This window comes from Rhinichthys klamathensis, unplaced genomic scaffold, assembly GCF_029890125.1.
Source record: "Rhinichthys klamathensis goyatoka isolate OS25496 unplaced genomic scaffold, OSU_Roscu_1.1 h1tg000558l_1, whole genome shotgun sequence".
Classification (NCBI taxonomy): domain Eukaryota; kingdom Metazoa; phylum Chordata; class Actinopteri; order Cypriniformes; family Leuciscidae; genus Rhinichthys; species Rhinichthys klamathensis.
Window position 1 is genome coordinate 378,121 of NW_026607026.1, and position 27,739 is coordinate 405,859.

General features: G+C 36.8%; 2 protein-coding genes across 2 annotated transcripts in view; both read left to right on the forward strand.

Annotated features, from left to right (window-relative positions):
• Positions 1–1,401: 1,401 nt before the first annotated feature.
• Positions 1,402–9,991, forward strand: LOC130073728 (uncharacterized). The gene is made up of 6 exons (XM_056239302.1): positions 1,402–1,470; positions 2,700–3,023; positions 8,535–8,873; positions 9,442–9,546; positions 9,644–9,693; positions 9,929–9,991. Exons 1-6 carry the CDS (start codon positions 1,410–1,412, stop codon positions 9,989–9,991), a joined length of 942 nt encoding a protein of 313 aa, XP_056095277.1. The 5' UTR covers positions 1,402–1,409.
• A 3,459-nt stretch (positions 9,992–13,450) lies between these two features.
• cers5 (ceramide synthase 5) overlaps positions 13,451–27,739 on the forward strand; it is a 33,364-nt gene continuing 19,075 nt past the window's right edge. Inside the window, exons 1-3 of the mRNA XM_056239330.1 lie at positions 13,451–13,740; positions 25,112–25,217; positions 26,667–26,797. Coding sequence (XP_056095305.1) covers positions 13,568–13,740; positions 25,112–25,217; positions 26,667–26,797 — 410 coding nt within the window. The 5' untranslated portion in view covers positions 13,451–13,567. The remainder of the gene's footprint in view (positions 13,741–25,111; positions 25,218–26,666; positions 26,798–27,739) is intronic.

Sequence of the window (27,739 nt, forward strand, 5' to 3'; positions counted from 1 at the left end):
CGGACACGATGTAGCTTCAGTCAAGTCCAATGTTGTAATGGACGAACGTAAGCCACAGGTTCCGTACACAGGCTAACCGAGGCATTAGCAATCGATCACAAACTGGTACTTAAACTTACGGCACAATAAAGTGAAACTTATGTAAACAAACAAAGACCAAAATGGTTATAGAAGTTAAATAAGACAGCATTTTAAACACAGATCGTCTTTTTATCCTATTAAATCACTTCAGCCTCTTTTACAGAAAAAGCAATAGATCACCGATCCACCGACCACAAGTGTATTTTCTTTCTCCTGTTTTATACAGAAATAAATTAAATATTTCTTAAACAGTGCAGCAACGCAATGATTTAAAGAATTTTAACTTTTAAAATGAATATATAAAATAAAGATGTTTAACTTTTTATGAACCATATTAAGTATATTTCAATATTACATCATTTTTATCATCCTTACACAATCACCCTGATGCCTTTTTGTTACACATATTTAGACAATGTATTGAATATAATGCATTGCTTACAGTGTTGTTATTTATTTTTGTTTCTAGGAAATGCCTTATGGACAGAGATGTACCGTAATTTTTAGTTATGCATGTGTGTGTGTGTGTGTGTGTGTGTGTGCCTCTGCCTACCATGAGAAGGAGCAGATGATCAACAGGATCAAAAGATCCAATCACAGGAATTGGACTGTATATTCCAGTATTAAGCGTAGAAATGTCAAAAAGATTAACAGCTAATTTATCTATATAAATTAGCTTAGAACTGCCACCAAAATTGGGTTAACATGGCTATGGAAATAAAACCTGAGTAGTTATGTGTTCTGATTCTTCGTCAGTATTAACATCATTACTCGAAGATCATCCAGAGAAGATCTGATTTATAAAAATATTCATGCTCTTGTATCGTATTCAAAGGAAAAAAGGGTCAGTGGGATTCTGCTGGGTACCAGCACATAAAGGGATTCATGGAAATTAAGCTGTACGTACGTAGCCTATATAGTATGTACAATAAAAATGTAGTCTGTGTGGCAGAAACAGGATGGAAGAAGTTATAATAACTAGATCAAGGCTTGTTCATACTTGAACTCTTCGTTGGCTTTAATAGGAATCAGTGGAAATGATTTATGAAAAGGACTAACGTTAGCCTACAATACATGATGTAAGTGCAACTGCGTGTAGCCTATAAACGAAGCTATCAGGCTCATCTGTATCTGTATGCTATGTTGGTACATATACGCTATCTAATACAGACATTAATGGTCATTATACCATAGTTAAAACAGGTTTCATCATGTTTTTGACGGAATTGTAATCAGGCGCTAATGTGAGTGAGTCGCCTACCCAGATTTGACGGAGGACCCGGAACTGATATCACAAACAATCGATCACGGCTCCGTTCGTTGCAGACATGCTGACGCTTCAAAAGTTTATTATTAATGTGTTGGTTGTGTTTTTATTCCTCGTTCATGGTAAGACACTTACTTGTTTCAATACATATTCCTGTCAACGATAAATAAAAAATGACTAAATAGTTTTAGATGTATTTACCTGCCGGTGAACCGGCTCACCTTTGCTGAATGAAACTTGAAATATAATTTCGAAAAGCTCTAAAATAGCTGTAAGTTACAACTAGGGTGAACAAACGTCCTCTTCTCCCCGGGTTTTAGCTTAGTCTCCCTATTGTTTTCATACTTTCTGAAGGTAAACTGAAAATCAGAGTAATTGCATTATACTTACTCATCACAAAAGTAGTTGAGAGAAGAGACTATACTCGTTCAAAAATGTAGTCAAGTAGAGAGTAAAAGTTGCTAATATCACTGATCAAGAAGCCAAAAATATACTTTAGTACAGTAACTAATTACATTTACTCATACTTTACACCACTGGTTTTTACTGTGAACAAGAATTATATTGTTTGTTTGATGCTAATTGTAAATTAAAGAGAAGGATTTATTTTTTATTTATAGCTTTTTTCCCCCACATTTGTTATAAGTTGAGATGTATTTCTAAACATATACATGATATACTGTAGAAAACACCCCATTGCAAAAAGAAAAAACTGGAGCCTCGTCAATAGGGCAAACATATGCTGATACCTCTGAAGTGTGGAACATAACCTGAGAGTACAGAGTCTTCTTCATCTTTTTCTTATTGGTCAGAGAGTCTTGCCGAGAGTACCTGTAGAAAAACCATGGTCACCCTATATACTCATTGGCAGGTGCTACAAATGCATTCAAAACTGGAAATAAAAGGAATAAAGTATTATTAATGAGCTGTAAGGGTACCAACAAACTTGAGCATGTATATGCGCAGTATTTTGAATACAAACATGAAATAGTGGTATTTAAGTCATAATTTTGGTGAGAAATTGCAATAAGGCATTTTCCATGGCTTTGTAGGGATTATATTCATCAGGTCTGTAAAAATATGCAATAATCACTTGTGTAGTGCATAAATGCAATAAATATGGAGTATACGAATCAGAATGTAAAGTGTGTATTACGTTATACAAAACATCCATGAGACATGGATGTAAATAAGTGATGTTCTTCTGCTGTTTTTTTTTTTAGTTTTTTTTTTTAATACAGACATATTTCTACCCACACAAAAAAACCTTTTCAGTTTTTTCCTTTTGAATTTTTTTTTTTTGTCTTTCAATCTAAAAAGATATTTGATTAACTGTTCGTTTCTTCTCCAGGTGTGTCTAATGGCACTGATGAAGTGTCATTGATGGAGGGAGATTCAGTCACTTTATACACTAAAACTGAAATAAACCAAGGAGTCAGAATTAAATGGTATTTTAATGACATTCTGATCGGTCGAATCAGTGGAGATCAGAGTAAGACCTGTACAGATGTTCAGTGTAATAATGGCACTGATGGGAGATTCAGAGACAGACTGAAGCTGGATCATCACACTGGATCTCTGACCATCATGAACATCACAACTGAACATGCTGGAGATTATAAACTAAAGTTCAGCAGCAGCAGCAGCGGAAAGATCTTCAAAGTTGCTGTTCATGGTGAGTCATTTATGATTGTTTAAAAGCAAGTAAGTAAGTAAAATTTATTTATATAGCACCTATCACAGATAAAATCACAAAGTGCTTTACATAAGTTTAACAAAATAATAACAATTCATATTAAAAAAAAACACAAACACATACAAACAAAATAGCTCAGTCAACTGAAAGCTTGTCTAAAAAGTACTGTCTTTAGCTGTTTTTTAAAAGAATCAACAGAACCATCGCTATTCAAAGCAGGTTGTATGTTTTAAAATTTCATCATTAATCTTGAATTTAATTTTTAAAAAATCATTCCAGCCATAAGGTTTTATTTTCAATTATCAACTCTGTTGTAAATCCTCCAGTCAATACAATGTCTGTTGCTTCTGATGTTCAATGTGAAGGCTTCTAGATTTTTTTTTAATGACAAAATCTAATTTAAGACCCAATGTAAGCTTTTCTCATATTGAACCTCCATCCCATGGCTGCATCCTGCCTTCTGGGATCTTAAAGACACCATCGCTATTCTCAAACCCACCTTTTGCTCTTATGACATTATACACCCTAGATTTTTTTTTTTTTTATAATTGTTCGACTATTGGGCCGGGGTTTGGTGTCTGTTCTTAATAAGTGTCTTTCTACCTGCTCTGTTCCTGATAATCTCAAAGTGGCTACTGTTGCTCCCTCGCTCAAGAAGCCTTTACTGGATCCTTCTGTGTTGAGCAATTTTCACCCAATCCTTCAAAAAGGTTTTGGATTGTGAAATTGGATTGGAAAATTGTGTTTGAGCCACTTCAGTCCCTTCTAAATTGTAATTGTATCTTAGAGATTTTCCAGTCTGGTTTTAAATCTGCTCATAGTCTGAATCGGCCCTCTTGAGAGTGCTATTTATTGTTTTTATTTTTTAAATATATATATACTACTGACTCAGGGGACTCCGTGGTACTTGTTATTTTAGATTTAACCGCAGCATTTGATACTATTGACCACTCCACACTAATTTCTAGGTTAGAGTCATGTGTGGGGATAAAAGGTACTATCCTCAAGTGGTTTCAGTCTTATTTATCAAACAGAAAGTTTTTGTTTTTGAAAGATTTCTCCTCTTCTGTCGCTCGCGTCTCCTGTGGCGTCCCACAAGGCTCGATCCTGGCACCCTCTCTTTTCTCGCTGTACATGCTATCCTTGGGGTCTATTTTAAGAAGACTTGGTGTTTCCTTCCATTTTTATGCTGACGTCATTCAAATATATATACCTATCAAGAAAAATTATCCGTCTGAATTAACTTCTCTTTTATTATGCTTACACGAGGTTAAATCTTGGCTTGCTCAACTTTTTATCTTTAAATGAAGATAAAACTGAGGTGATAGTTTTCGACCCCATTGATCATTTTAAGACCACCCGCTTGATTTGAGGAACTTCTCTGCATTCAGATCTACGCATGTGCAGAATTTGGGTGTGCTTTTAGATGAACCTTTAAAACTTGACAAACAAATATCTTCGGTAATTGGATCTAGTTTTTTATCAACTTTGTCTTTTGTCTAAAATTAAACGCTTCCTAACTGACAAAACACTAGAGATGGCAGTTCATGCTTTAATTGCTTCTCGTTTAGACTACTGCAACTCATTGTATTGCGGTATTTCTAAGTCACAAATCGCTCACCATCAACTGGTCCAAAATGCTGCTGCAAAATTTATTCGCAAACTTGTAAATATTATCACATCACTTCAATTCTGAGATCTCCACTGGCTTCCTATTCAGTATAGAATTGATTTTAAGATGATTTTATTTGTATATAAATGTCTGCATAACCATGCTCCTATCTACTTATTGAAATTGAGTTGCTGCATTCCTATACCCCTTCTAGAAGCTTAAAGGGATAGTTCACCCAAAAATGAAAATTAAGTCATTAATTACTCACCCTCATGTTGTTCCAACCCCGTAAGACCTTCGTTCATCTTCGGAACACAAATGAAGATATTTTTGATTAAATCTGAGAGGTGGATCACTCCTCCATAGGCTTCTTAAGGGATAGAAACTTGACGGCCCAGAAAGTCATTGAAGAAAATGTTTAAATAGTCCATGTGACTACAGTGGCTCCACTATAAGTTTATCAAGCGACGAGAATACTTTTTGTGCGGAAAAACAAACAAAAATAACGACTTTATTCGACTATTCCTTTTCTTCCTTGTGGGCCTGAGACGAGAGTTCAAGAGATTTCCAGGACGCATGCGCGAGAACTGAACAAGAAGTAGTAGAAGTACGTCCTCTTCTCAGTTCTCGCGCATGCGTCCTATGGCCTATGGAGGAGTGATCCAGCTCTCAGATTTAATCAAAAATATCTTCATTTGTGTTCCGAAGATGAACGAAGGTCTTACGGGGTTGGAACAACATGAGGGTGAGTAATTAATGACTTAATTTTTATTTTTGGGTGAACTATCCCTTTAAAGGTGCAGTGTGGGATTTTTAGCGGCATCTAGTGGTGAGACTTGCAAATTGCAAACAGCAAGTCACTCGCGGCCTATCCCTCGGTTTTCAAACTCGAATGAGAAGCTACGGTGGCCGACGTAAGACAAAATATGTCGTCGTCGTCTGAGTCAGCAGCAGAGAGTAGTAAGTCAAGCAATGAGGTTTCTTTAGCGCTGTTTGTTTGCTTTCGGCTACGGTAGAAACATACCTTCAGACCTTCATAGAAGGGGATTCCCGCGCCTATGTAGATATAAATGTCTCATTCTAAGGTAATAAAAACATAACGGTTCATTAAGGTCTTTATACACCACTGAAAACATAGTTATGGATTTTATATTGCATCTCTGTCAATAGATCCTCAGAAATATTACACAATGCACCTTACATAATATAATAATAGTAATCAGCTGATTGTCTCACGAACGTAACCAGCACATTCTCCCCACATAGCAAACCCATAATACAGCGAGGGAGAAGAACCACATGAAACTATGCAACTATATATTTTTTCTAACAGGGTAGTAAAAGTTTAGCTGGCTAATATGAGCTGTTACTGTGGCTGAGCTGGTTAAAGCGTAAAGCCTTGTTTAAACTCGACGCGTCCGCATGAAGCCTTGTTTAAGGCCAATTTATACTTCTGCGTCGGGTGCGCGCAGTAGGTACGGCGTAGCATACACACAGACGCGTACCATACGCCGTACCCTTCGCCGTAACCTGACGCGCACCTCCTCAAAAATGTAACTACACGTCGCGACGACGCGGACCGCAAGATCTGTGATTGGTCGGCTTGGTAGCATCGCGTTTCCTCCTATGCATTTCCGGCGTGTTCTTCTGCACCGCCCGCCATTTTTAAAGTCTAAGTACAGCGAAACTGTTAAAAAAACTAAAAATTTACCTTTTCCACATCGATAAGCTCCAACTCCAACATGATCTGCTCTCTTTCAGTCGACATTTCTTGTAGTAACCTAAACTCAAAACTGCCGCGAGGAATCTTCTTCTTCTTGCCGCGAGGAATCTAAACACAGTGGAACATTAAAACCCTCCGCCGCCAACTAGCGTTTCGGCGCTGTACTGCAGAGCAACGCAGACCTAAACGCAGAAGTATAAATGCTCATGACGCCGTCGCCTACGTGCGTAGCCTACGCCGTACACTACGGCGTACACTCGACGCAGAAGTATAAATTGGCCTTTATACTCGACGCGTCCGCAAGAGCGCGAGCTGCGCGCGGCAAAAATGACGTCATTGCGGTGTGGGTGGTCGTGGGCGTTGAGTGCGCAAGACCCCATTTCGCCTGGCGGTGTGCACGGCACTTTTTGTAACATCGCGCGCGGCGCCGCATCCGAAGATGAACGACTTCCAGCCGAATCTGGCCGAACTGGTACGTCTGTACCAGCATGTTGATCCTTCTGAGACATTTGCATTGATGGGCGACCATAAAAGCCTCTCATTTTGTGAATAGGAACACATTTGCATTAAGCACCCAGTTTGCACTTAGTAAAGTAACTGCTTACATTTACAAAATAAGCCTACAATAGCAGAAGTAAGCCCTGCTGATGAAATTAAGGTTTAAACACTCTTCAATAAGCCTTCAGTTGTTTAACTAGTTTACATGCAGTGAAAGTACAATAAACCTACTGCATTTATTACTCTTTTTATATGAATCAGAAATTAATAAACTAAACGGCAAACTACTTCTTCACTGCTGATTCCTGGTGGTTTAGAGGAGAATTACTCCGAGTCGCCCCCTGTCGTTTCACAGAATAGCACAACGGCGAGCGCGTCAAGTATAAACGCCTCGTCCGTTTGGAGAGGTGCGCGCGGAGTCAGCGGAGACTCGCGCTCGTGCGGACGCGTCGAGTATAAACAAGGCTTGAGCCCACAGGTGCGCGCGGCAAAAATGACGTGATTGTAACAGCGCGCGCGCCTCCGCATCCCCTAGACACCACTTACTACACACAATAGGCTTTTTTTCTCTGATTTTGGAAACTCGATCGACTTAAAATGCTTCCAAGATCGACGGGTTGGTGATTCCTGTAACTGTTTTACGGTCAATGACAAGAGTAGCCTACTAATCAGCTGTCTCACGAACTTAACCAGCACATTTATCCCCACATAGCAAAGCCATAACACAGCGAGGGAGAAGAATTAAGTTACATGAAACAATCCAACTACATATTTACACCACTGACAAGGGAAAAGTCACTACTCACGGTGTTTACGACTAGCTTCTTCTAGCTTCCTGCGGCTTCTCTCTCAACGTAGTGACGAAACGCGCTCTGTAACGCTGTTTGTTCGCGTTCGGCTACGGTAGAAACATGACGTCACAATATGGCGACCTTCATAGAAGGGGATTCCCGCGCCTATGTAGATATAAATGCCTCATTCTAAGGTAATAAAAACATTACGGTTTATTAAGTAAGTTCTTTATACACCACTGAACACATAATTATGGATGTCATATTGCATTTCTGTTAATAGATACTCAAAAATGTTACACATTGCACCTTTAAGATCAAGTGACCAAAACATCCTTCAATGTACCATAACTTGTATGTTTTTTTGTCTTACCTTGTTTAGTCTTTCTTACTTTACTGTACAGCACTTTGGCCAACCAAGGTTGATTTTAAATGTGCTCTATAAATAAAATTGATTTGATTTGATTTATGCAACTTAGCCTTAGAGATCAGACAATTTCCCTGACAATTTTATAGATTTTTTTTCTTCTTAAATGTGTATATTCAATTATGTTTGTGTGTATTATTCTAAGTGTGTATATTTAGGATTTGTATCTAAATGTTTTGTACAGCATATTGGTCAGCCTTGTGGCTATTTTTAAATATACTTTATAAAATTAATTAAACTTGAAACTTGATGTATTTATTATAACAGTAAATCAGGAGTAAAACTCATTGTTTTTTAATTCCCCGGGTTCCAAAATGCTTAGAATTAGATCTAAAATAGGATAAGTTTGTAAATGTGGATAAACATTGCTTTACAGACTAGACGGTCAAGAAAGCCTCAAATTTGCCTATTTGTCTCATATTGTTGGTTTGTGTTTCAGGTGTTTCTGCTGAACGGGTTCAAATGAAGAGAAAGACTGTGAAGGGAGGAGAAGCTGTTACTTTAGAGACTCCTGTAGAAAAACACTCAAATAGTGTGATGACGTGGTATTTTAATGACACTCTCATCGCTGAATTCACTGGAGATCAGAGTCAGATCTGTACAGATGTTCAGTGTAAAGAGAGATTCAGAGGCAGACTGAAGCTGGATCATCAGACTGGATCTCTGACCATCACAAACACCAGAACCACAGACTCTGGAGAATATAAACTACAGATCATCAGCAGCACCAGCAGCTTCAGTATTAGGAGGACCATGAGCTTCAGTGTTAATGTCACTGGTGAGTATCATTTAGTCATTTGGAAGGAAAAACACTCTTAGGGCCCGTTCACATATCGCGTCTTTTGCGCGCTCAAGTTCATTATTTCAAATGGAGGCGCGCGGTTTGCGCGCTCATAATGGAAGCGACGCGGTCGCGGTGCGACGCGCTCGTTTTTTCCTGGTGCGTCCGCGCCGCATCGAGATAAAAACATCTCAACTTTTCAGAATGCCGCAAGCGCACCATAAGCGCACAGTAGGTCACGTGACAAGAACCAACCGGAGCGCAACCGCCCTAGCGTTTTGAAAAAAAAGAATGCGGCGCGCCCAGCGTTTTCTACGCGTTTTTAGGCGCGATATGTGAACGCAGCCTTACTGTGTGTAATATAAATAAAGTTGGCATGCCTTCGTTACATCTTTTTATTTGATTACTTTGATGACTGGTACTAAATCAACGGTACTTTTGGCATCACTGCATGAAACCGTAATCTACTTTAAACCGAATGAGATTCACATGTGATTTCATTGTTTGTTATAGATCAATCTGACAGATTCACTCACACTAATGTCTCTGTCTTTCGCTGATCCAGGTTCAGGTCTGTCTCCAGGAGCCATAGCAGGAATATGTGTTGTTGTTGTTGTTCTGCTGGCTGTAGCTTGCGGGATTTACTATCGCCAGAGGAACTCAGGAAGTTGTAAGTATCTCCTTCAGATATTATAATGAGAGAAAACATCTTTATTGTGCAACATTTTATATTAAGTTGTGTGTGTGTGTGTGATTATTTTTCAAAGTAAACATGGAGAAAATTAGGCAAAACGTTCAGTATGAAGACCTAGAAAAGGTAAGTTACTGCACTACTGTAGTGTATCTTTGTAGAAATCTCTGACTTTACATATAACATTCAGATCTATATTTTTTGTTGCACTTTTACTGAAAAAATAAATAATTGCAATGGGAAATAAACATTTCAAACGACAGTTTCACAAAAACTTTTTTTTTTTAGTTTCTGTGACTCTAAATAATAACAATGTTCATTTGTCATTCTTTACCTTCTGTGATTTGTTGATTTCTTACAGAACGAGACATTCCAAGACCTACAGGATCAGGGTGAAGATAATATGAGTGAAGATGATGAATAAGTGAATTGTCAAAAACATATTTCTATTTTTACAAGTCTCTTAAAGTCCCTAATGGGCTTGTGTTTTTAAACTGCAACTTGATTAAATCCTTTCGCAGTCACATTGATTTTAGGGATGGGCAAGAGCACTCCTTCGTGACATAGACAATCTATCATGAAAACGAACCCCTAGACGTTAAAAAATATATTTATATTTTTTCTGATTGGTTATTGCAGCATTTTTTGGGTGGTTCCTGAGGTCTGGTTGTGTTATCATCACGCCTTCCAGACCGCCGAAATAATGTGAAACTGGATTTGAAAGGGAAAATGCATGGAATCACTTTGATCATGAAATATGTCCAGTGCCAATATTTCATAATATATAGCATTATATTGAGAACACAATATAAATATAATTTTAATATAATGTTGTAAATTCTCAGTGCTTTAGTTGCCCGTGTATCAGCGTTGTTGTTAAGGGAAGAGCGCATCCAGAGTTACGTTTATGTTATGCATATAGGATATCTGATTATTATTAATCTCATAGGATGTGTCATAGGACAGGATTCAGTTTACCTTAGTTCATTAACTCTTCAGCTTTATCTCAACAGCTATTGCTTTTAGATGGGTTTTTTTTTTTTCGATAACATTAATGCATCATAATAATTTTTTTCTAGTCGTTTATGTTTTCGTGTCATTTTTATTTGTCATTAGGCCTTATTTTCGTAAGTCTTGAAATATTTTCATGATTGATTTTTCCAAGGGTAGGGGAGGGTCTATGGGCGGGTAAATGTATGTTGTTGTTGTTTTTTCAGATCTTTTGATCTAATGGACAAAATAAGCTTGCACAATTTACAAATGAATGCACCCGGAGATCAAAACCAACAAAACACACGGAGAGCATCAGCTTTAGTTTCTGACTAATAGACACAAGACCAGTCGAACGCTGTGAGTGTGTGTTAGAAATCAGGAATGGTGAGAGAACATTGTGCTTGGTACATTTTTCATCTTCAAATCAAACTTAGGTCAGCCATCAAAGTTTAAATCCCGTCTGGCTTGCGCTCTTCCCATAATCTTTACGAATTACCTCAGTAACTGTAAAGTAGACAGTCTTTTGTAGCTGTTGGTCTACACAAAGCAATCCGGGCAAATGTGTGTTCTACCTCTGGAAGTGGTCAAAAGTGGACACGTTCATAACGTTTTAGACCCTGTTTACACCTGTGTTTAGCGTCGTCCACTTGTGATCCGATTGAACAAAACACTTTGTGGTGGAGGTTTGCCTTTAGCGGTGTCATATTTCAGCAGATCTCCTGGAGGTTGAATGTTTCTGGAGTGAAGCTTTTGGAAAGCGACTTCCCAAAGAAACGTGTCTCAGGATGTAACCACTAGTTGCTGCTTATTATCTTCAACTTCATTGTTGGATTTTCTTTTTCCCCACTTTATATTTAAGTCACAAATAATCGACTTGTAGCATTCAGCCTTCTTCCTAAACTTTTTTTTCTCATAAAAGACAAGGTCCCAAGTCTTACACCTTTTATTAATTTAAAAGGTATATACCCCCAAAAAAGTTTTTTTTATTCTGTTTTCCGTTTTAAATTGCCTGCACTTTGTTCAAGGTTTTGAAAAACTGGCTGCCACTTTTGCACTTTTTTCGGCGGTTTCCCGGACCGAGATTAAGCAGATAGTCCTAGACTAAAATGGCCCTTTAAACTATTCTAGATTAAGGTCTACTCCTGTCTTAATTTAAAGCCTGTCCTGGAAACCGGGCCTTTATGTTTAAATGTTTTATTTATTTTGTTTTGATTTAGTTTCTTTCTATTTTTATTTACATGAATTGCTTTTGATAAAGGAATGTGAATAAACGTTACAGTCTGTGTTGATTTTGAATAAACTGTTTAAAATGTTACAAAAATCTTTATTATATTTTTAGTGAAAATATTGCTAAAATGTTATTTTCTGTTTTAAAGTTATGTTTTTTTAATGTTTATAGAATCATACAATTTAATTTCTGTTTTATTATGCTATTATTGTGATTCAGTGAATGTTTATTTCAAATGGCAAACATGTTTTTTACCAGTTTGGTTGGGGATAATAACCCTGCGATGTGTGTAATTTCAAAGTGAAATATGAATTTCCTACTTTACTACTTTTTTAAAAAAACATTTTTTTTTTTTTTGCAAATTAAAGGATAGAAACATTAACAATGAGAAAACCTGATCAAAAATAAATTGCAAGGGTAATAGGCTATATATGAACAATTTTGAAGTGGAGTTTTAATTTTATCATGGATAAAAAGTTTGTGAGGAAAAGTAAACCTCAAGAAAATTTAATTAATAAATTAAGTAAATAAAGATCTACTGTATACAATAAAATTAGCCTATATTATGTGTGCTGGATCTTTATATTTATTGGATGGATTTTTTTATTTATTTAATTAATCATTTAAATGTGATGAATATATATATATGATAGGCGGCAAGCCCTATATATATATATATATATATATATATTTTATATATATATATATTTATATTTATATATATATATATATATATATATATATATATATATATAATATATATATATATATATATATATATATATATATATATATATATATATATATATATATATTTAAGCGCTTGACTGACGTCAGACATGTTACTGTTCGTTGTTGAATCACGATTCTTAAGGGGACTTTGTTTGTCTTAAAGGGACCATTGTCCACAATGGGGCGCCAAATAACAAGCGGTGAAGTTGTCATGACGACGCGTTGACAAGTATGATTCATTTGTATGCTTCGTTCGCGCGGCTTTCTATAAGAATCGATTCAAAGAACTGATTTATTTAAGTGAAGTATTTCGTTATACTGATGTCTGATATGTTTTTACTGATCGTAGTTTGTCCACAACAAAGTCTTTATAATTACAATTCTTAAAGGATCTTTGCGTGTTTTAAAGGGACTTTGTCCACAATGGGGCGCCAAATAACAAGCGGTGAGGTTGTCATGACGACGCGTTGACAAGAATGATTCATTTGAGCGAATCGCTTCGTTCGCGCGGCTCTCTATACGAATCGATTAAAAAAAACGGATTTATTTAAGTGAAGTGTTCCGTCAAATACTGCTATTTATCTCTACGTTTTCGATCAAAATAGTGCGTTGATGATATGTGAAACTTTACCGTTTTCGTTTTGTGACTCACCAAATCATGAATTGAATCAATTCAAAGAATCGATTCGGATTTCGGACCGTTTACTAGTTCCCGCCTGGAAAGATATCATAAAAACTCTAAGATAGAGACATAATATCTTTACTACATGTAATATGTATTATTTATGGGCATTTAGTCTCGTAATGTAGTTACGTAGTACGTATAGTGCGCGAGAAATCTGTCCGCGCGCACACTTCCTCGTGCAACCGCATCACGGGAGTGGAAACACCTACAACTCGTTCACACCAAACTACACACAGTAGAGGAAGAGAGAGAGAGGTAGAGGAAGAGAGAGAGGGAGAAAGGGGGCGGTGAATCCTTTGCCACCCGCATACTTTCTTTCTAAACGTCCTCCTCTCTCCCGAATCTCTAGTTTTCCCTCTAACATGGCTGCGCTCTCAGCCTGGTTCTGGAACGAGCGCTTCTGGCTTCCGCACAATGTCACTTGGGCGGATCTGGCCGACCCCGCGCCCGGCGTGGAGTACCCGAAAGCCGGCCACTTGCTCTCCGCGCTGCCGCTGGCCTTGGGGATATTCGCAGTGCGGATAATATTCGAGAGGTATGGTTTTAGTTTGATGGCAAGCTATTTAATGTGTTTGGCATTCATTTGACCATCAGATAAATAGCCTAAACTCTATTGATATTAAATTTCTATCGTTTAAACTCGCATCACGTGCTTCCCCCAGGTTTTAAATTGTAAACGGTTATGGATGCACGTGTCTTAACTTTTATATGGAGATTTTTGGTAGGTCCATTTGGGCTGGTTGAACATGAAAGACATTTCATGCCTCCTGGTCATGAACTCCCAGCCAGATGCATCTGTCAGCTGACCAGATTAGGGCCTAGACTCAGAAAAGAGGATTGCATTTATTGTTCTTTGCTTTAACGTCTTTTCTATGTCTTATTTCACCACTACCTTAACAAACTCATTCTCTCTCATGCTTCTTAGGTGATTATAATATCAGGCGGTAGTGTCCAAAATGAATGATAAATGAACAACACACCTTTAGATGAGCCTGTGCTGCATGCATACTGTATGAATAAGTACAGGTTCTTGTCTTAAGTATGCTTTGTATTCAAGCGTGCTTGAGTGGTAATGACATGTGTTTGTGTCTCACTGTGGGAAAGCTTGGTTTTAAAGGGGTAGCGCACTCAAAAATTGTGTCATCATTTGATCACCCACATGTTTCTTGCACACTTTTTGATGCTCATTCTTATGTGGAACATGACAGGAGAGCTTTGATACAATGTTCACGCTGCTCTTTTCCATACAATGTATGTAAATGGGGACTTGCGCTACCAAGTTTGAAAATGAGGGGGGAAAAAACAAATATTAGCTCGTTTAACTATACTATCATATGGCTTATAGAAGAGAGCGCACTACATATATGTACTACTTTATCAGTTTGGGTGTGAGTAATTGATGATAAAATCCAAATATTTGGGTGAACTGCTCCTTTAATAGATACATTTCTAATTTTCATTATTAATAAAGGCACTATGTAAGTTGCACCAAACCCCAGGTGTTATAACATGATTCTGTAATGTAAGATCCACCGTCGCTCTTTCTGCGGTTGTGTTTCTGCTGGAGGCACATTTAGTGTCTTGAACTACTAATATTTTTGATTTAGGACTAAGAATAGGCCGTTGTTAAAAAAAATAAGAACTTGTTCTTAAGTGACTTGCCTGGTTAAATTAAGGTTAACTAAGAATAGGCTGCATAAACATTCCAGAGTTGAACGTTCGGTGGGTGGGATCTCGTTTGACGTCTATAACCCAGTTTGCATGAGAAAAAGTGCCTGGGTCTGATATGCTTTCAAAGAAGTACTGTGGTGTTAGATGGAACTGTTTAGCATATTACTATATATATATTCATGTTTCATTGTTTTGAAAGGTGCGTAAGGGTATTATGTCCAAAAACAACTTATTTGTTAGTGTGGCTTAGGTTGATGTAATGATAAGAATGAAGATCTCGAGGAACCTGTTAGGAGAAACTTCTTAAGACGTTCTCTTCTCTTTCTTACCGATCCAGTTGAGGTGAAAGTATTTCGTGGCTGTAAAGTCTGGTCACACCGGTTCTGTTTAAATGGTAAAAATGTACATTTGACAAGTTTCGCTCATGGTTTGTGGGCTAATCACTAAAAATAGCAAGCGAAACTAGTCCTCAGAACTAGCTCAGACGCAAGACATCGGCCCAAGTGTGGTTGGTTTCTTATAACTGTGATACTTTGAAATATCGATGTGCTTAGGGTTAATTTTTTTTTTGTTATTAAGTTCAGAAGATAAGATTGAAGTATATAAAGTAAATTATTTCCATGATATTTGTTTTGGCTCGGTTGGATATGTTTGTCTTCATGGTTGTAAGGTTTACCATGTAAGACACATTTTAATTTTAGTATCAATAAAATGCTATTATTGTTTTTATTACTATTTTGAATTAATTTGTACTTTTAGATTTTTTTAGCAATTTCATTTTGATTTCAAAGTTTTAGTGTTTAATTGCGTTTTTTGTCATTTTTATTATTTTTTTTTATATAGTTTGAATTGATTTTATTTTAATGAATGAAATTTAGTTTTAATTTAGGCCTAGATTATTTTAAAACATAAAGTTAAACTAAATGAAAATAAGAAATGTCGCTTTGGCATTTAGGTAGATGAAGAAAATAGTTTTTATTATGGTTTCTTCTGATTGATATCTACGGAGCCCCTAAAGGGACATTGTGATTGAATAAAATATGGAATGGGGTGGAAAATTGTATATCAATTCTTTTGTGTTCTCTCGCAAATGTTTTGCGTTCCCCGAAAAACTTTGCATTTGCTCGCAAAGAAAAGTTTTGCGAATGAATGCACAATTTCTCTGGGAACGCGAAGCTTTTGGAAGCGAATGCCAAGTTACTCGGTTGGAACGTAAAGCTTTTGTGAATGAACGCAAAGTTTCTCGGTTGGAACGTAAAGCTTTTGTGAATGAACGCAAAGTTTCTCGGTTGGAACGTAAAGGTTTTGTGAATGAACGCAAAGTTTCTCAGTTGGAACGCAAAGGTTTTACGAGCGAACGCAAAGTCACTCGGTTGGAACGCAAAGGTTTTACGAATGAACGCAAAGTTTCTCGTGTGAAACGTAACGGTTTTGTGAGCAAACTGAAAAGTTTCTCAGTTGGAACGTAAAGGTTTTACGAATGAATGCAAAGTTTCTCAGTTGTAACGTAAAGGTTTTACGAATTAATGCAAAGTTTCTCAGTTGGAACGCAAAGGTTTTACGAATGAACGCAAAGTTTCTCGTGTGAAACGTAAAGGTTTTGTGAGCAAACTGAAAAGTTTCTCAGTTGGAACGTAAAGGTTTTACGAATGAATGCAAAGTTTCTCAGTTGGAACGTAAAGGTTTTACGAATGAATGCAAAGTTTCTCAGTTGGAACGTAAAGGTTTTACGAATGAATGCAAAGTTTCTCGGTTGGAACGTAAAGGTTTTACGAATGGATGCAAAGTTTCTCAGTTGGAACGTAAAGGTTTTACGAATTAATGCAAAGTTTCTCAGTTGGAACGCAAAGGTTTTATGAATGAACGCAAAGTTTCTCGTGTGAAACGTAAAGGTTTTGTGAGCAAACTGAAAAGTTTCTCAGTTGGAACGTAAAGGTTTTACGAATGAGGCCATCCTTAAAAATATTTTGGTTTGCAGTAACAGCAAAAAAAAAAAAAAAAAGGGTCGGTAGGTAGGTCTATATATTTTTTTTTTTCAAAATTCAATGAAAAAAAAAAGGACAATTTTGGTCATGGTGATTAGGTCGGTATGAATTTAAACAAATTTGCATATCGTGACGCCACTGACAGTGTCTTCAACCCATGCCTTTGGGCGCACCATTGCGAATCTCATTCTGATACAGGTTATAGACAACAAACAATTTGAAATCTTTGTCAAAAAACATGTTTATTGCATTAATTCCAGCTGCATTCATTTGGGGAAAAAGAGTGGATTTTCAGAGGGAAACAAATAAATTAATGACTAATCTCACCAGCGCCGCGCCGACCAATAAAACAGCGCATTTGGCACTATTCGTTTAAATTGGACCCATGAACATCTGCTATTATTAACGGAAATCAGTGAGGTCAAATGGCTAGGCGCATTGTAGAAACTATATTAAGTAGTCCTGACATATTATGGAATGGTCGATTTTCTTTAGTGTAATTTAGTACATTTCGGTATGGGATGTGCTGTTTTATTGGTCAGCGCGGCGCTGGTGAGATTAGGTCGCGCAAGCAAACACTTCCTCCCTGCGCTGTCGAGTCTGTCGCGCTCGCGTGTCTCGGTCCATTGAGCCACGCAGATTAGCTACATGTCCGCGCTGCGCGAACTCTGTAACACCCCGCCGTTTCGTCCCACTTTCGGTGTGTTTGGCTTCCCATACTTATGTGTGTTTGTCAGAGCCTGCCGTTGCTGTGTGACGCGCGTTCGCGGCGGCCATATCGTGACGAGCTGCTGGACGCGCTCCGAGAAAAGGCCGTTAACATCTATTCCCTATTTGACCATTAAGAATTTCGAATAATGAGCGACTAAATGTAGGCTCATACAGACGTATTTCACAAGCAGCCGCGCCGCAGCCATCATCACCGAGCGCGAACCATTGACAGTGAATGAAATGAATCGAACGCACAGGCCATGTGACATGCGTAAACCAATGGTGTAAACATAATCATCATATAGATGACGCCACGGGTTTTTATTTAAAAGAAAGAACGTAGCTTGCTTACTATAATATAATTGATATTTTATTGCATTTGTATTAGTTGTTTGAAGAGTAAAAAAAAATCGGTCGGTCTTAATGCAAATTTACAACCGGCAAGTCGGTCGGACTAAAAGGGAAAAAAAATAAAAAATTGGGTCGGTCCTAAATTGACAGGGTCGGTCGGGTTACGGCAAACAAGAATATTTTTAAGGATGGCCTGAATGCAAAGTTTCTCGGTTGGAACGCAAAGGTTTTACGAGCGAACGCAAAGTCACTCGGTTGGGACGCAAAGCTTTAGTGAATGAACGCAAAGTTTCTCGGTTGGAACGTAAAGGTTTTGCGAACAAATGCAAAATTTCTCGGCTGTAACATAAAGGTTTCGCGAGCAAACTTTTAAGTGAGAACGGAAAGCATTAAAAAATGTTTTTTCAAAAAAACGTCTTTCCGTGGCGGTGAAGTCTGGTCACACCGGTTCTGTTAAAACGGTTAATGTACATTTGACAAGTTTCGCTCGTGGTGTTTTTCTCCCATCCCACCTTGTCTCTTTAGCAGTTTAGTATTTAGATTTACCTTCAGGGGAACCTAAAGCTTCGGTTTGTGGATTAGCCAGCCTTAAAACTCCGGACGGACCTCATTCTTGTAGAAGAGCTTGTAAATATTCAGTACGTCCCCTCGAGGAACGTTCAGTTGATGCATTGATGGTTTCTGATACCAATCATTCAGTGTCATGCATGAACATACTACATTGGCTCTCAGTGAATTGGACCTCTTTTGTTGTGCAGGCCAACTTGAGCGTTGTCAGGCACGCACCCCTGTCATGTTTCACGATGATCCTCATGTCTCGGGCCTGACCGAGCCCCCGGGGAGGCCAATTAGCATAGTTGGTCCAGAGGGGGTTGGTCTGGTTTCAGGAGGACGATTGCATGCAGTCGGTCAGGATGACATCAGCAGTCTCTCTCTCTCTCTCTCTCTCTCTCTCTCTCTCTCTCTCTCTCTCTCTCTCTCTCTCTCTCTCTCTCTCTCTCTCTCTCTCTCTCTCTCTCTCTCTCTCTCTCTCTCTCTCTCTCTCTCTCTCTCTCTCTCTCTCTCTCTCTCTCTCTCATTTATTCATCAGCGGTGACTGCAGCTCACAGATAGTGTTGATGTGCTTTAACACTGAGGAGTTGCAGTACACTTGAGCCCTATTTGCACGGGATTAGCATTATCTGGGGACCTCATGTGATTTCGAAATTACCCCGCCACATCTGAATTTCGTGTGGCGCATTCGCACGGGATAAACGAAGCCTGTGATTTTACTCTAATTTACTGACTTGTCTCCGAATATGACGTCAATAGGCTATTGCTTGGAAATGTCTTTGCCGTGATAGGTCTAGCTGTATGATATATCATAATAAACAGAGTAATGTTCTTTACCGCATGCTGCTATAGATGTCTTTCATCTCCATCTAATCATTCTTTTTGTTTTCCCTCTTCTGATGATTTTATCCTTATCTTTCTGCAAATTGTGTAGTTGTATGGTGTATAGCGATATGAACCAGCACCGAAAATACTATCAAAACACTGCATTCTTCATAAAAATAGGCGCACGGGAAACAAAAACCTTGAAAAAATTAAAAAACGACCCCGCCAAATCACAGACATGGCCGATTCGCACGGGATTAAGGTCACAGACAAACCTCTGCAATTATTAGAAATGAGTAGAGGTCACCAGGTTCATACTGATCCCTTGCGAATTAGGCCTTTAGAGGGTGTTTAACACCTAAACCTGAGACCTACATGATTGTTTTTTTTTTTTTTCAGCGATGAGAAGTGGTTGATTTTTATTACTCGGGGAGTGTTAAGTTATTTATAAAAAACATTATTTTATTTTATATTTCTGGTCTTGTCCCCAGATTTTTTGTTTTTTTATTTATTTTTCAGGCAGAAAAAGTGGCATTCAATTGAAGTGTGCTTTTGGCTCAATTGTACATGCTTTATGCGTTTCTTTATTCCCTGAGGACTCAGAACATTCATTCAACCTTCATTCGCTCCAGAACAATTACTCACTCACACACACACTCGCACAAGGTCTTACTCACACCGCACTTGTTTGGGCTCATTCTCTCAAAGGAATGTGTTGAACTGTCGTGCCGATAACATAAGATCATAATGACTCCTCTGGAGTGACTTTGGCATTCAGAGACGGTTGCTCAAGAGGTTACGGCTCTGGAAATGTGTCATCACCCGTTTCCAGGATCCTTTCCTCTAGAGTTCAGTCTGTCACTGAATAGTTAATGCTGTAGTTCTCCTTCAGACAACTGTTGTACTGCGGGTCAATGGGTTTTTCCGGAGTTAAATAATGGCTTCATATGTGTCAAGCTGTAATGATCGCATGTGGTTAACAATCAATAAATCTCATTGCATGATATTATTTTTACATAGGAGTTATTCTTGTAACCAATATTTTTTAAATTGGACATTTTTCAATTCTTACTGTCACGTTTTTACTGAGTTGAGTCAATGTACATTTTTTTTTTATGTCTATCTAAACCAAGGTATTTCCCTTATTAAAAAAGCATGAATTTTTTTACAGACACTGAAATGAAGCTTTTTTTTTTTTTTGTGGTCCAAAACTTTAAGTCCATTTAGTATTTAGTAAATTGTAGGCTACTTGAATAGAGTTGTGACCAAATTTCTGATTTACTAATGCATCACATTATTTAGAAATTAATTGTAGTTGATGCATGCATCGCATCATTTATTAAAAAACTGCACTTAAACTAAATCAGTGTGATCAAATTTCAGTGCATTCTCACATTTTGTAAAGAATCAAAATTGTATTTGTACCCAAATTTAGTTTTCTGCTGCATTACATTTAGTAAAAAGAATTGTATTAAATCTAATGGTTGTGAGGGAATATTTACTCTTGAAGCTTTAGCTAATTTATCTTAGTTTGGCTATATAACAGTGCAAGCTTGTGGATGTGATTATCAGGCTTTTGTTACGTGTTTTATTTAAGTTAACCTTGAGCTGTCGAGTAGTTTTATTGGCCCTTGAGTTATCCATAGTCCCTTTTTGTGGTGTCATGTTGGGCTGGCACACAGAGCGAGTCTCCGCCCACTCAGGACATAATCGGGTCATGTTTCATTCATCAGACATGCAAATCGAGTTACTGAGAAAATGTCAAACGCCGTCTGTCCCTGGCAAGGAGAGTTTGCATGCGCAACAGCCAAAACCTGAACAATTCACAAAGCCTACAATGACAACATCAGCTAAATCTGTGCCAGAGATGGTGTGTGACGGCAGTGATGTCATCAGGCGTTGAGCTGTTACTGACCTCACATCCTGTTTTACATTTAAAAGTTGTTTGTTAACGGTCAATGTGGGGTTTTCTTTATTTGCTTCAAAACTGCTAGGAATAAACCTTAACCAGAATGGAAATACTCTACTTCCCCTAAACGGTCTATTTAAAGAACCATACACTTCCAAAAAGTGATGTTCTGTAAATATACTTAAGTTAAGATGCATTTACTTGAGAAGAAAAATGACTTAATTTCTGAAAATGAGAAGAAAACATTTAAATATACTTAATTCAAAAGGAAAACATGATTATATTACCATACTTGTATAGATTTTTTTTTTTCTTGGTTCAAGTATAAACTCAATTTTGATGAATTTCTCCGACTTAGTCATTTTCCATCTCAAGTACATTTGTATTGATATTTGTAATGGTAAACAGGACAAATACAGAGCATTTTTTACAGTTTAAACTGATAGTTGTGTGCAAATATCCAGCTTTATATACCCAACAAAAGATCACGTGTGTGTGTGCGGTGACAAGGCTTTCTATTGTCTCCGACTCGGAAAAGCCCTCGTCCCACAGTATTGGATCGGATAGTTTGTGTCCCACCAGTTGCAACCCACTTTCCTGAAACAAAACACAGACGGTCATGTGACTCGACAGGTCAAGTCCGGATGCTAACTTTAATGAATGAGATTTTTTTTTTTGGCTGAGACTGGCAGCGCCGACGTCGGAGATTAACCCGAGATTGTATTGTTTAAATCTTTTGTGTTTGTCTGTTGAACTAACTGAGATTTAAGCAAAGCTCCAGTTAGCAAGCTAATATTTAGTCCCGAGACCCATCTGTCACTTTGACCCTGTCGTCATTAAGGGAAGATTGTGAATGTCAGACAGGGAATGGGACTGTTTACGCAACATGGTTTGCGTCTTAGACTTGCCAATTCTGGTGCTCTGAGACACTTAACATGTCTTTCCTCACTGTTTTAATTAAAACATATTAGGAAAGTTTGCTTTTTATGCTGAGTGTCAGATTCCACAGTTTAGTATGTAGTTTGTGGGCCAGTTTAACATGCCTGGAGACATAGTTCACCAGCGTTTGCCCATTCTGGGTTAATAAACTGCTCAAAACAACCATTGTCAACACATTGAGTATGTGGTGTATTTATCAAGCTGCTCAGTTTATTGTTTGAGAGATGTTTTATATTAAGGACTTTTACCGCATTAACTTTGTTGTCATGGACAGTTTTATTTAAATATTTTGCATGAGGGACAAGTTTCAGGAAAGTCAGAATTTCAAACCCGTATTGAATCTGTACATTTTATTTACTATAAATGGCCATTGAAATGGATCACCGAATGCATATTAGCAAACTATATGAGGTGCATCCAGTACTAAATTAAGGAGTTAATTATTGTTATGAATATGAAAATATATATGACCAGGTTGTTTAAACGAGAAGTCGAATTGGTCACTCAAGACTCACTCATTCATAATGAAAGGGAAAGAGAAACTAGTTTCTGATTTGTGTTAGAATTTCTTGTGTAAATCATATTTTAATAGAATGTCCATTTTTAAATGATATTTGACACAAAAAAAATGTAATGGACATTTTTAAAAAGGTTCCTCCTGGAATAATTTTAGAATTTCTTTCATATATTAAATTGAAAGATTCTATGTAAGTTTTACATTGCTGTTATTGGTATATATGTCTGTTTTTGTATATTGATTGTTTTTTAAGACAAAATTGTTAAATTATTGTAAACAATGTATTGAAGTGATATTGTAATCATAATTCTAATTTGTTTTAAAAGTGAAATACTGTTGATTGCCATGAATATAGCCATTGCTGCTAATATGGCATTAAATCCTAAATAAAAATTTTTGCCAGTATTTATTTTTTGACCGAATAGCTGCTTTTGCAAAGTGATTCACAATTTTTAATGTAAAAAGTAAGATACAGTAAATATGTAAATAAAAGTTATCAATTCATGTTTTTTTCACATTTTCTTTATTAAATGAACTAAATTTCATTATTATTATTTATTGTACATACTACATTGTAAAACTACAACATTTCACATTATTAATTGTTAATTTCACCAAATTTACAATAAATGTCAGTAAACGGCAATATACATACAAAACTTACTAAGCTTGTGTTTCAGTGAACATTTTTGTCTGTGTTTAGAAAATCAGTCAATTCAATAATTAAATCTTCAATTCAGTTTAAAACCGATTTAAAGAACTGAATTGTAGAAACTCTATTGGCATTTTTGCTGTTAAAGTGTGTAATTTCTGTCACACTAGTTTTGCCGAAAGGTATTGCAAAAATGTTTGTTTCGAACAGGTTTCCAGGCTTCTTCTGTCCCCCATTGCTCAGACAAACAGGTCTTGTGAGATAAAGCTCACCTGACAATGTAAGATGTTCGAGATCAAGCCATGCAAATGTGTTTCCAGTATCCACCGCCAGTTTTCATTCATTTACTTGTGTATAGATCTAAATGAATCTGAAAAGCCGCAGTCATAAATGCTCCCGTCCTTAAGTTTCGTCAGCAGCTTCTGGCGTTCATTAATCAGTGAGTCCAACTGATTTGTTTTGCATTCAGTGGAGGTTTAGCAACATAGCTGGATTTTGCATGAGTCAAATGAACATCTTGTTCTTCTGCTTCAGAAACGCTGCTGATAAAGAAACTGGGTTTCAGACCCGACTACACACATTTCTAAAGTTTATGTTCTAGACGACAAATCTCAGCTGAGAATTCAGGGAGGAACCTGACTGCTTTTAACTAAGTTTTTGTTGTGTGTTTTTCAAGCTTGCAAACGTAAGTCAGTTATTAGCACCTCTATTTGACCGTTTGAGGAATCACTCGTGTTTGTAACAGAAACAGTATAGCACAAGTTACACACTGAAGCTTAATCCTTCTTGTTAGAAGGTTATTAAATCACTAAACTAAGTTTGAGCAATAATAGCGGCAATAGTATCAGTATCGGCCGATATATGATGATTTATAACGTTATCGTTATCGGGCCGATATATTAGAGCCGATAAATAATGGATAATTCCCTTTAGCTGAGACACTTCAGATGCGCATGGTTTACCATGATGGTTTTGAATTGACTAAAATATGATTGAAATCACTTCAAAAAAGGAAAATACAGTTCAGAGCAACATGTGCGGCACAAGCCTGTCATATCGGCTACCTCAAATTATAATGAGAACGCTATAATTGTGTGTTTGGGACATGGGTTTTAATGGTGAGATTTTTGTTGTAATCAGGCTCTCAATTTATATACAACTTTGGATTTAGGTTTATCGGCCAATATATCGGTTATCGGCTTTCAAAATATGAAGAATTATCGGTTATCGGTATCGGCATAAAATTATCGGTTATCGCTATTGGCAAAAATATTTAAAATCGGTGCATCCCTACCCACTTTACTTAAAGCCTTTATGTATAATGCTCATTATAAAAGTATTTAATGCATTAATTATGCCTTGTAATGCACTGTATGGTCTCATGAATAATCGTAACCACAGTTATAATACATTATAATACACCTTAAATGCAGTAAACCTTGAGAAACAAGGTTTCAGATGTAACAAGGAATCTGTGAATATTATTTATAATGCTTTACAATTATTTATGAAAAGATATAATGCATTTATGATGTACATTATGAATACCTTTATAATAATGCATTATAGATAAAGGTTTTAAGGAAAGTGTTACCATTTACATGGTCAAATCAAATGTAGTTTAATCATTATAATTTGCTTAAAGCTAGATGTGGCTTTGACTAGAAGAAAAGCAGTCAAATCAGTTCAATGTAAAACACATGAATTGAGTCTCAATCTGGATTAGTAGCAACGACATGTAAATCACATGCATTCTGTCCTGATGGATGCGATCCTGTCTGTGTCCTCTTGCAGGTGTATCGCAGGTCCATGCGCCTCCATCCTTCAGATCCACACGGAGTCGAGTCGGAGAGCTCAGCCCAATGCCGTCCTGGAGAAAGTGTTTACATCTATCACAAAGGTATGCTCTAGCGTCATGGAAAGAAAGCGATAAGCCTCGGTGCTTTACAGTGATTTACCAAAGCGTTCTGGCTCGAACTGAAGCCTAAAACTTTTAAAACAAGACAATAGCAATACGATAAAAGGTGTTTTTAATCATAAACATTTATTCAGTGTGTTTTTCCTGGTTTTGCTCTCGGATGAACCCGTTGCTCCTCTGCTGTGCCTGTGTTTTATGAGACCATCAAAGCAGGGCTTCAACTTTAGCCGAGACATAAGCCGAACAGGTTTAGCATTACCTGACAGATGAATAGAGTAGAGACTCTATTGGGTGCAAAGCTGTAACTTTTATCTTTACAATAACCAATGACTTCAATGACCCGTTTTGTTGAACTGCTGTAAATCGTCTTTATCAGCACTGAAGCTGAGGCGATCTGCTATAGGTTTACGTCTTATCTGATCATTTTACTTTAGATAAAAGCTGTTAATAGATAATTCTGCATGTGTCGTTTTTGCTGGTTATTCTGTACATCTTTAAATTTAGGACATTTGTATGTAATAACTCACAGGGTTTGTGTATTTGTAAAATGTATTTATTAGCTTTTGTCCTAGAGTTTAAAGTGTACAATGTAAAAATCCATAATAAATAGTTTATTTCAATTTAAAACTAAGAAATTAAAGAAATATTTTGCTGCAAAAAAAGAAGCTTTTCTTACTTTGATGCATTTACTTGATGAGTAAAATGACATAAGATATTATGTCTCGTTTTCTGAGGTAATAAATCAAAATTAAGCGAGTTATCTGCCAATGGGGTTAGAAAAATAATCTTAATTCTAACAGAAACGATTATTTTTTCTACCCAGTTGGCAGATAATTTTACTCGTCTCTTAATCTAGATTTTTCCCCCAAAAAAATAAGACATAATATATTGTCATTTGACTAGTTTAGTTAATGCATCTTGATTTAAGAATTTTTAGATATTTGGACTGGAAACAAGACAGAAATACTAAGTAAGCAAAGCCTTTTTTGTATTTTTTTTTTTTTTTTTACATTTACACATTACGTCTGTAACGTAATTTCTACAGAAAAAGTTTTCTTTACCTTATAAAGTTTTATTAAAAGTTAGTATACTTATGTACCAAGACATAATGCATGAACTTATAATGTAATTATAATATAATAATATAATGCATTGAGATATAATGTATGAAAATTTAAAAATTAAGGTAAATATATATTGAGAACAAAAGATTTACTGCAAGTCATTTCCAGTCAAGTTGCAATTTTTTCAGTTAATGCAAAATTAAATTGCATGGATTTTGGGATAAATAAATACAATTCTAGCAATTAAATTAAACTTAGCAATTCAAAAGCAGCCATTTTGTTCCAAAACATTTTTTTTTAAACATCATTACCGCCAGCATTACATGATGGAAATGACATTTACGCCCTTTTTCTTTGTTTGTTCTAGTCGCCGGACTCGCGGCATTTAGAAGGTCTGTCTAAACAGCTGGACTGGGACGTGCGGAAGGTCCAGCGATGGTTTCGGCAGCGGAGGAACCAGGACAAACCCAGTACAAGAACCAAGTTTTGCGAGAGCATGTAGGTTTTCATTTTCTGCTAGCGCACATGCATGCTAGTACATTAGCACATAGAATATAATGAAAGAAATATGCCATCCAAAACCTCAGAACCGAAAGCGATGAGGAATTTACCAACAATATTTGCATTTCACCATGCTTCAAGTTTCAAGTATAGATTCGTACACAAGCCAATAATTCATCGTGGAGCCGGTTGGTTTGGTTCATTAGTGAGGAATGTTTTGACATTTCAGTGGAAGATACTTCTTGAACTAGTCTCATCAGTTTCACCAGACCACAGACTACCATAAATTATGTGTGAATTATGTTGATTTTTTACAGTTTGTTCGTTGTCCTTCACTTAGGGAAATTTTTACACGTTTGGCACCACATGCATATTTTGTAAACAGTCGTATGATGTATTTTCTGATTTAGCAATATCAAATGCATTTGTTGGCAAACAAAATATCCGCCCACATCCTCTGTGATTCAGAAGTAAAATCAACACGTTTCTCCGTCATACTTGATCAGATTGTTTGGATTTTTTTAAAGATGCCTTTAAAGGGATAGTTCACTCAAAAATAAAAAATAATTACCCCCATTATTTACTCACCCCGAACTCATCCTAGGTGTATATGACATTCTTCTTTCAGACGAATACAATTCTATTTAATAATGTCCTGGCTCTTCCAAGCTTTGTAATGACAGTGAATTGTATTGTAAAAAGCGCTATATAAATAAAGGTGAATTGAATGGGAATTCCATAAAAGTGCATCTATCATCATAAAAGTGCATCTATCCATTATAAAAGTGCATATCCATCATAAATGTGTCCCAAACGGCTCCGAGGGGTTAATAATGGGCTTTTATGATGGATAGATGTACTTTTATGATGGAAAGATGTACTTTTATGATGGATAGATGCACTTTTATGATGGAAAGATGCACTTTTATAATGGATAGA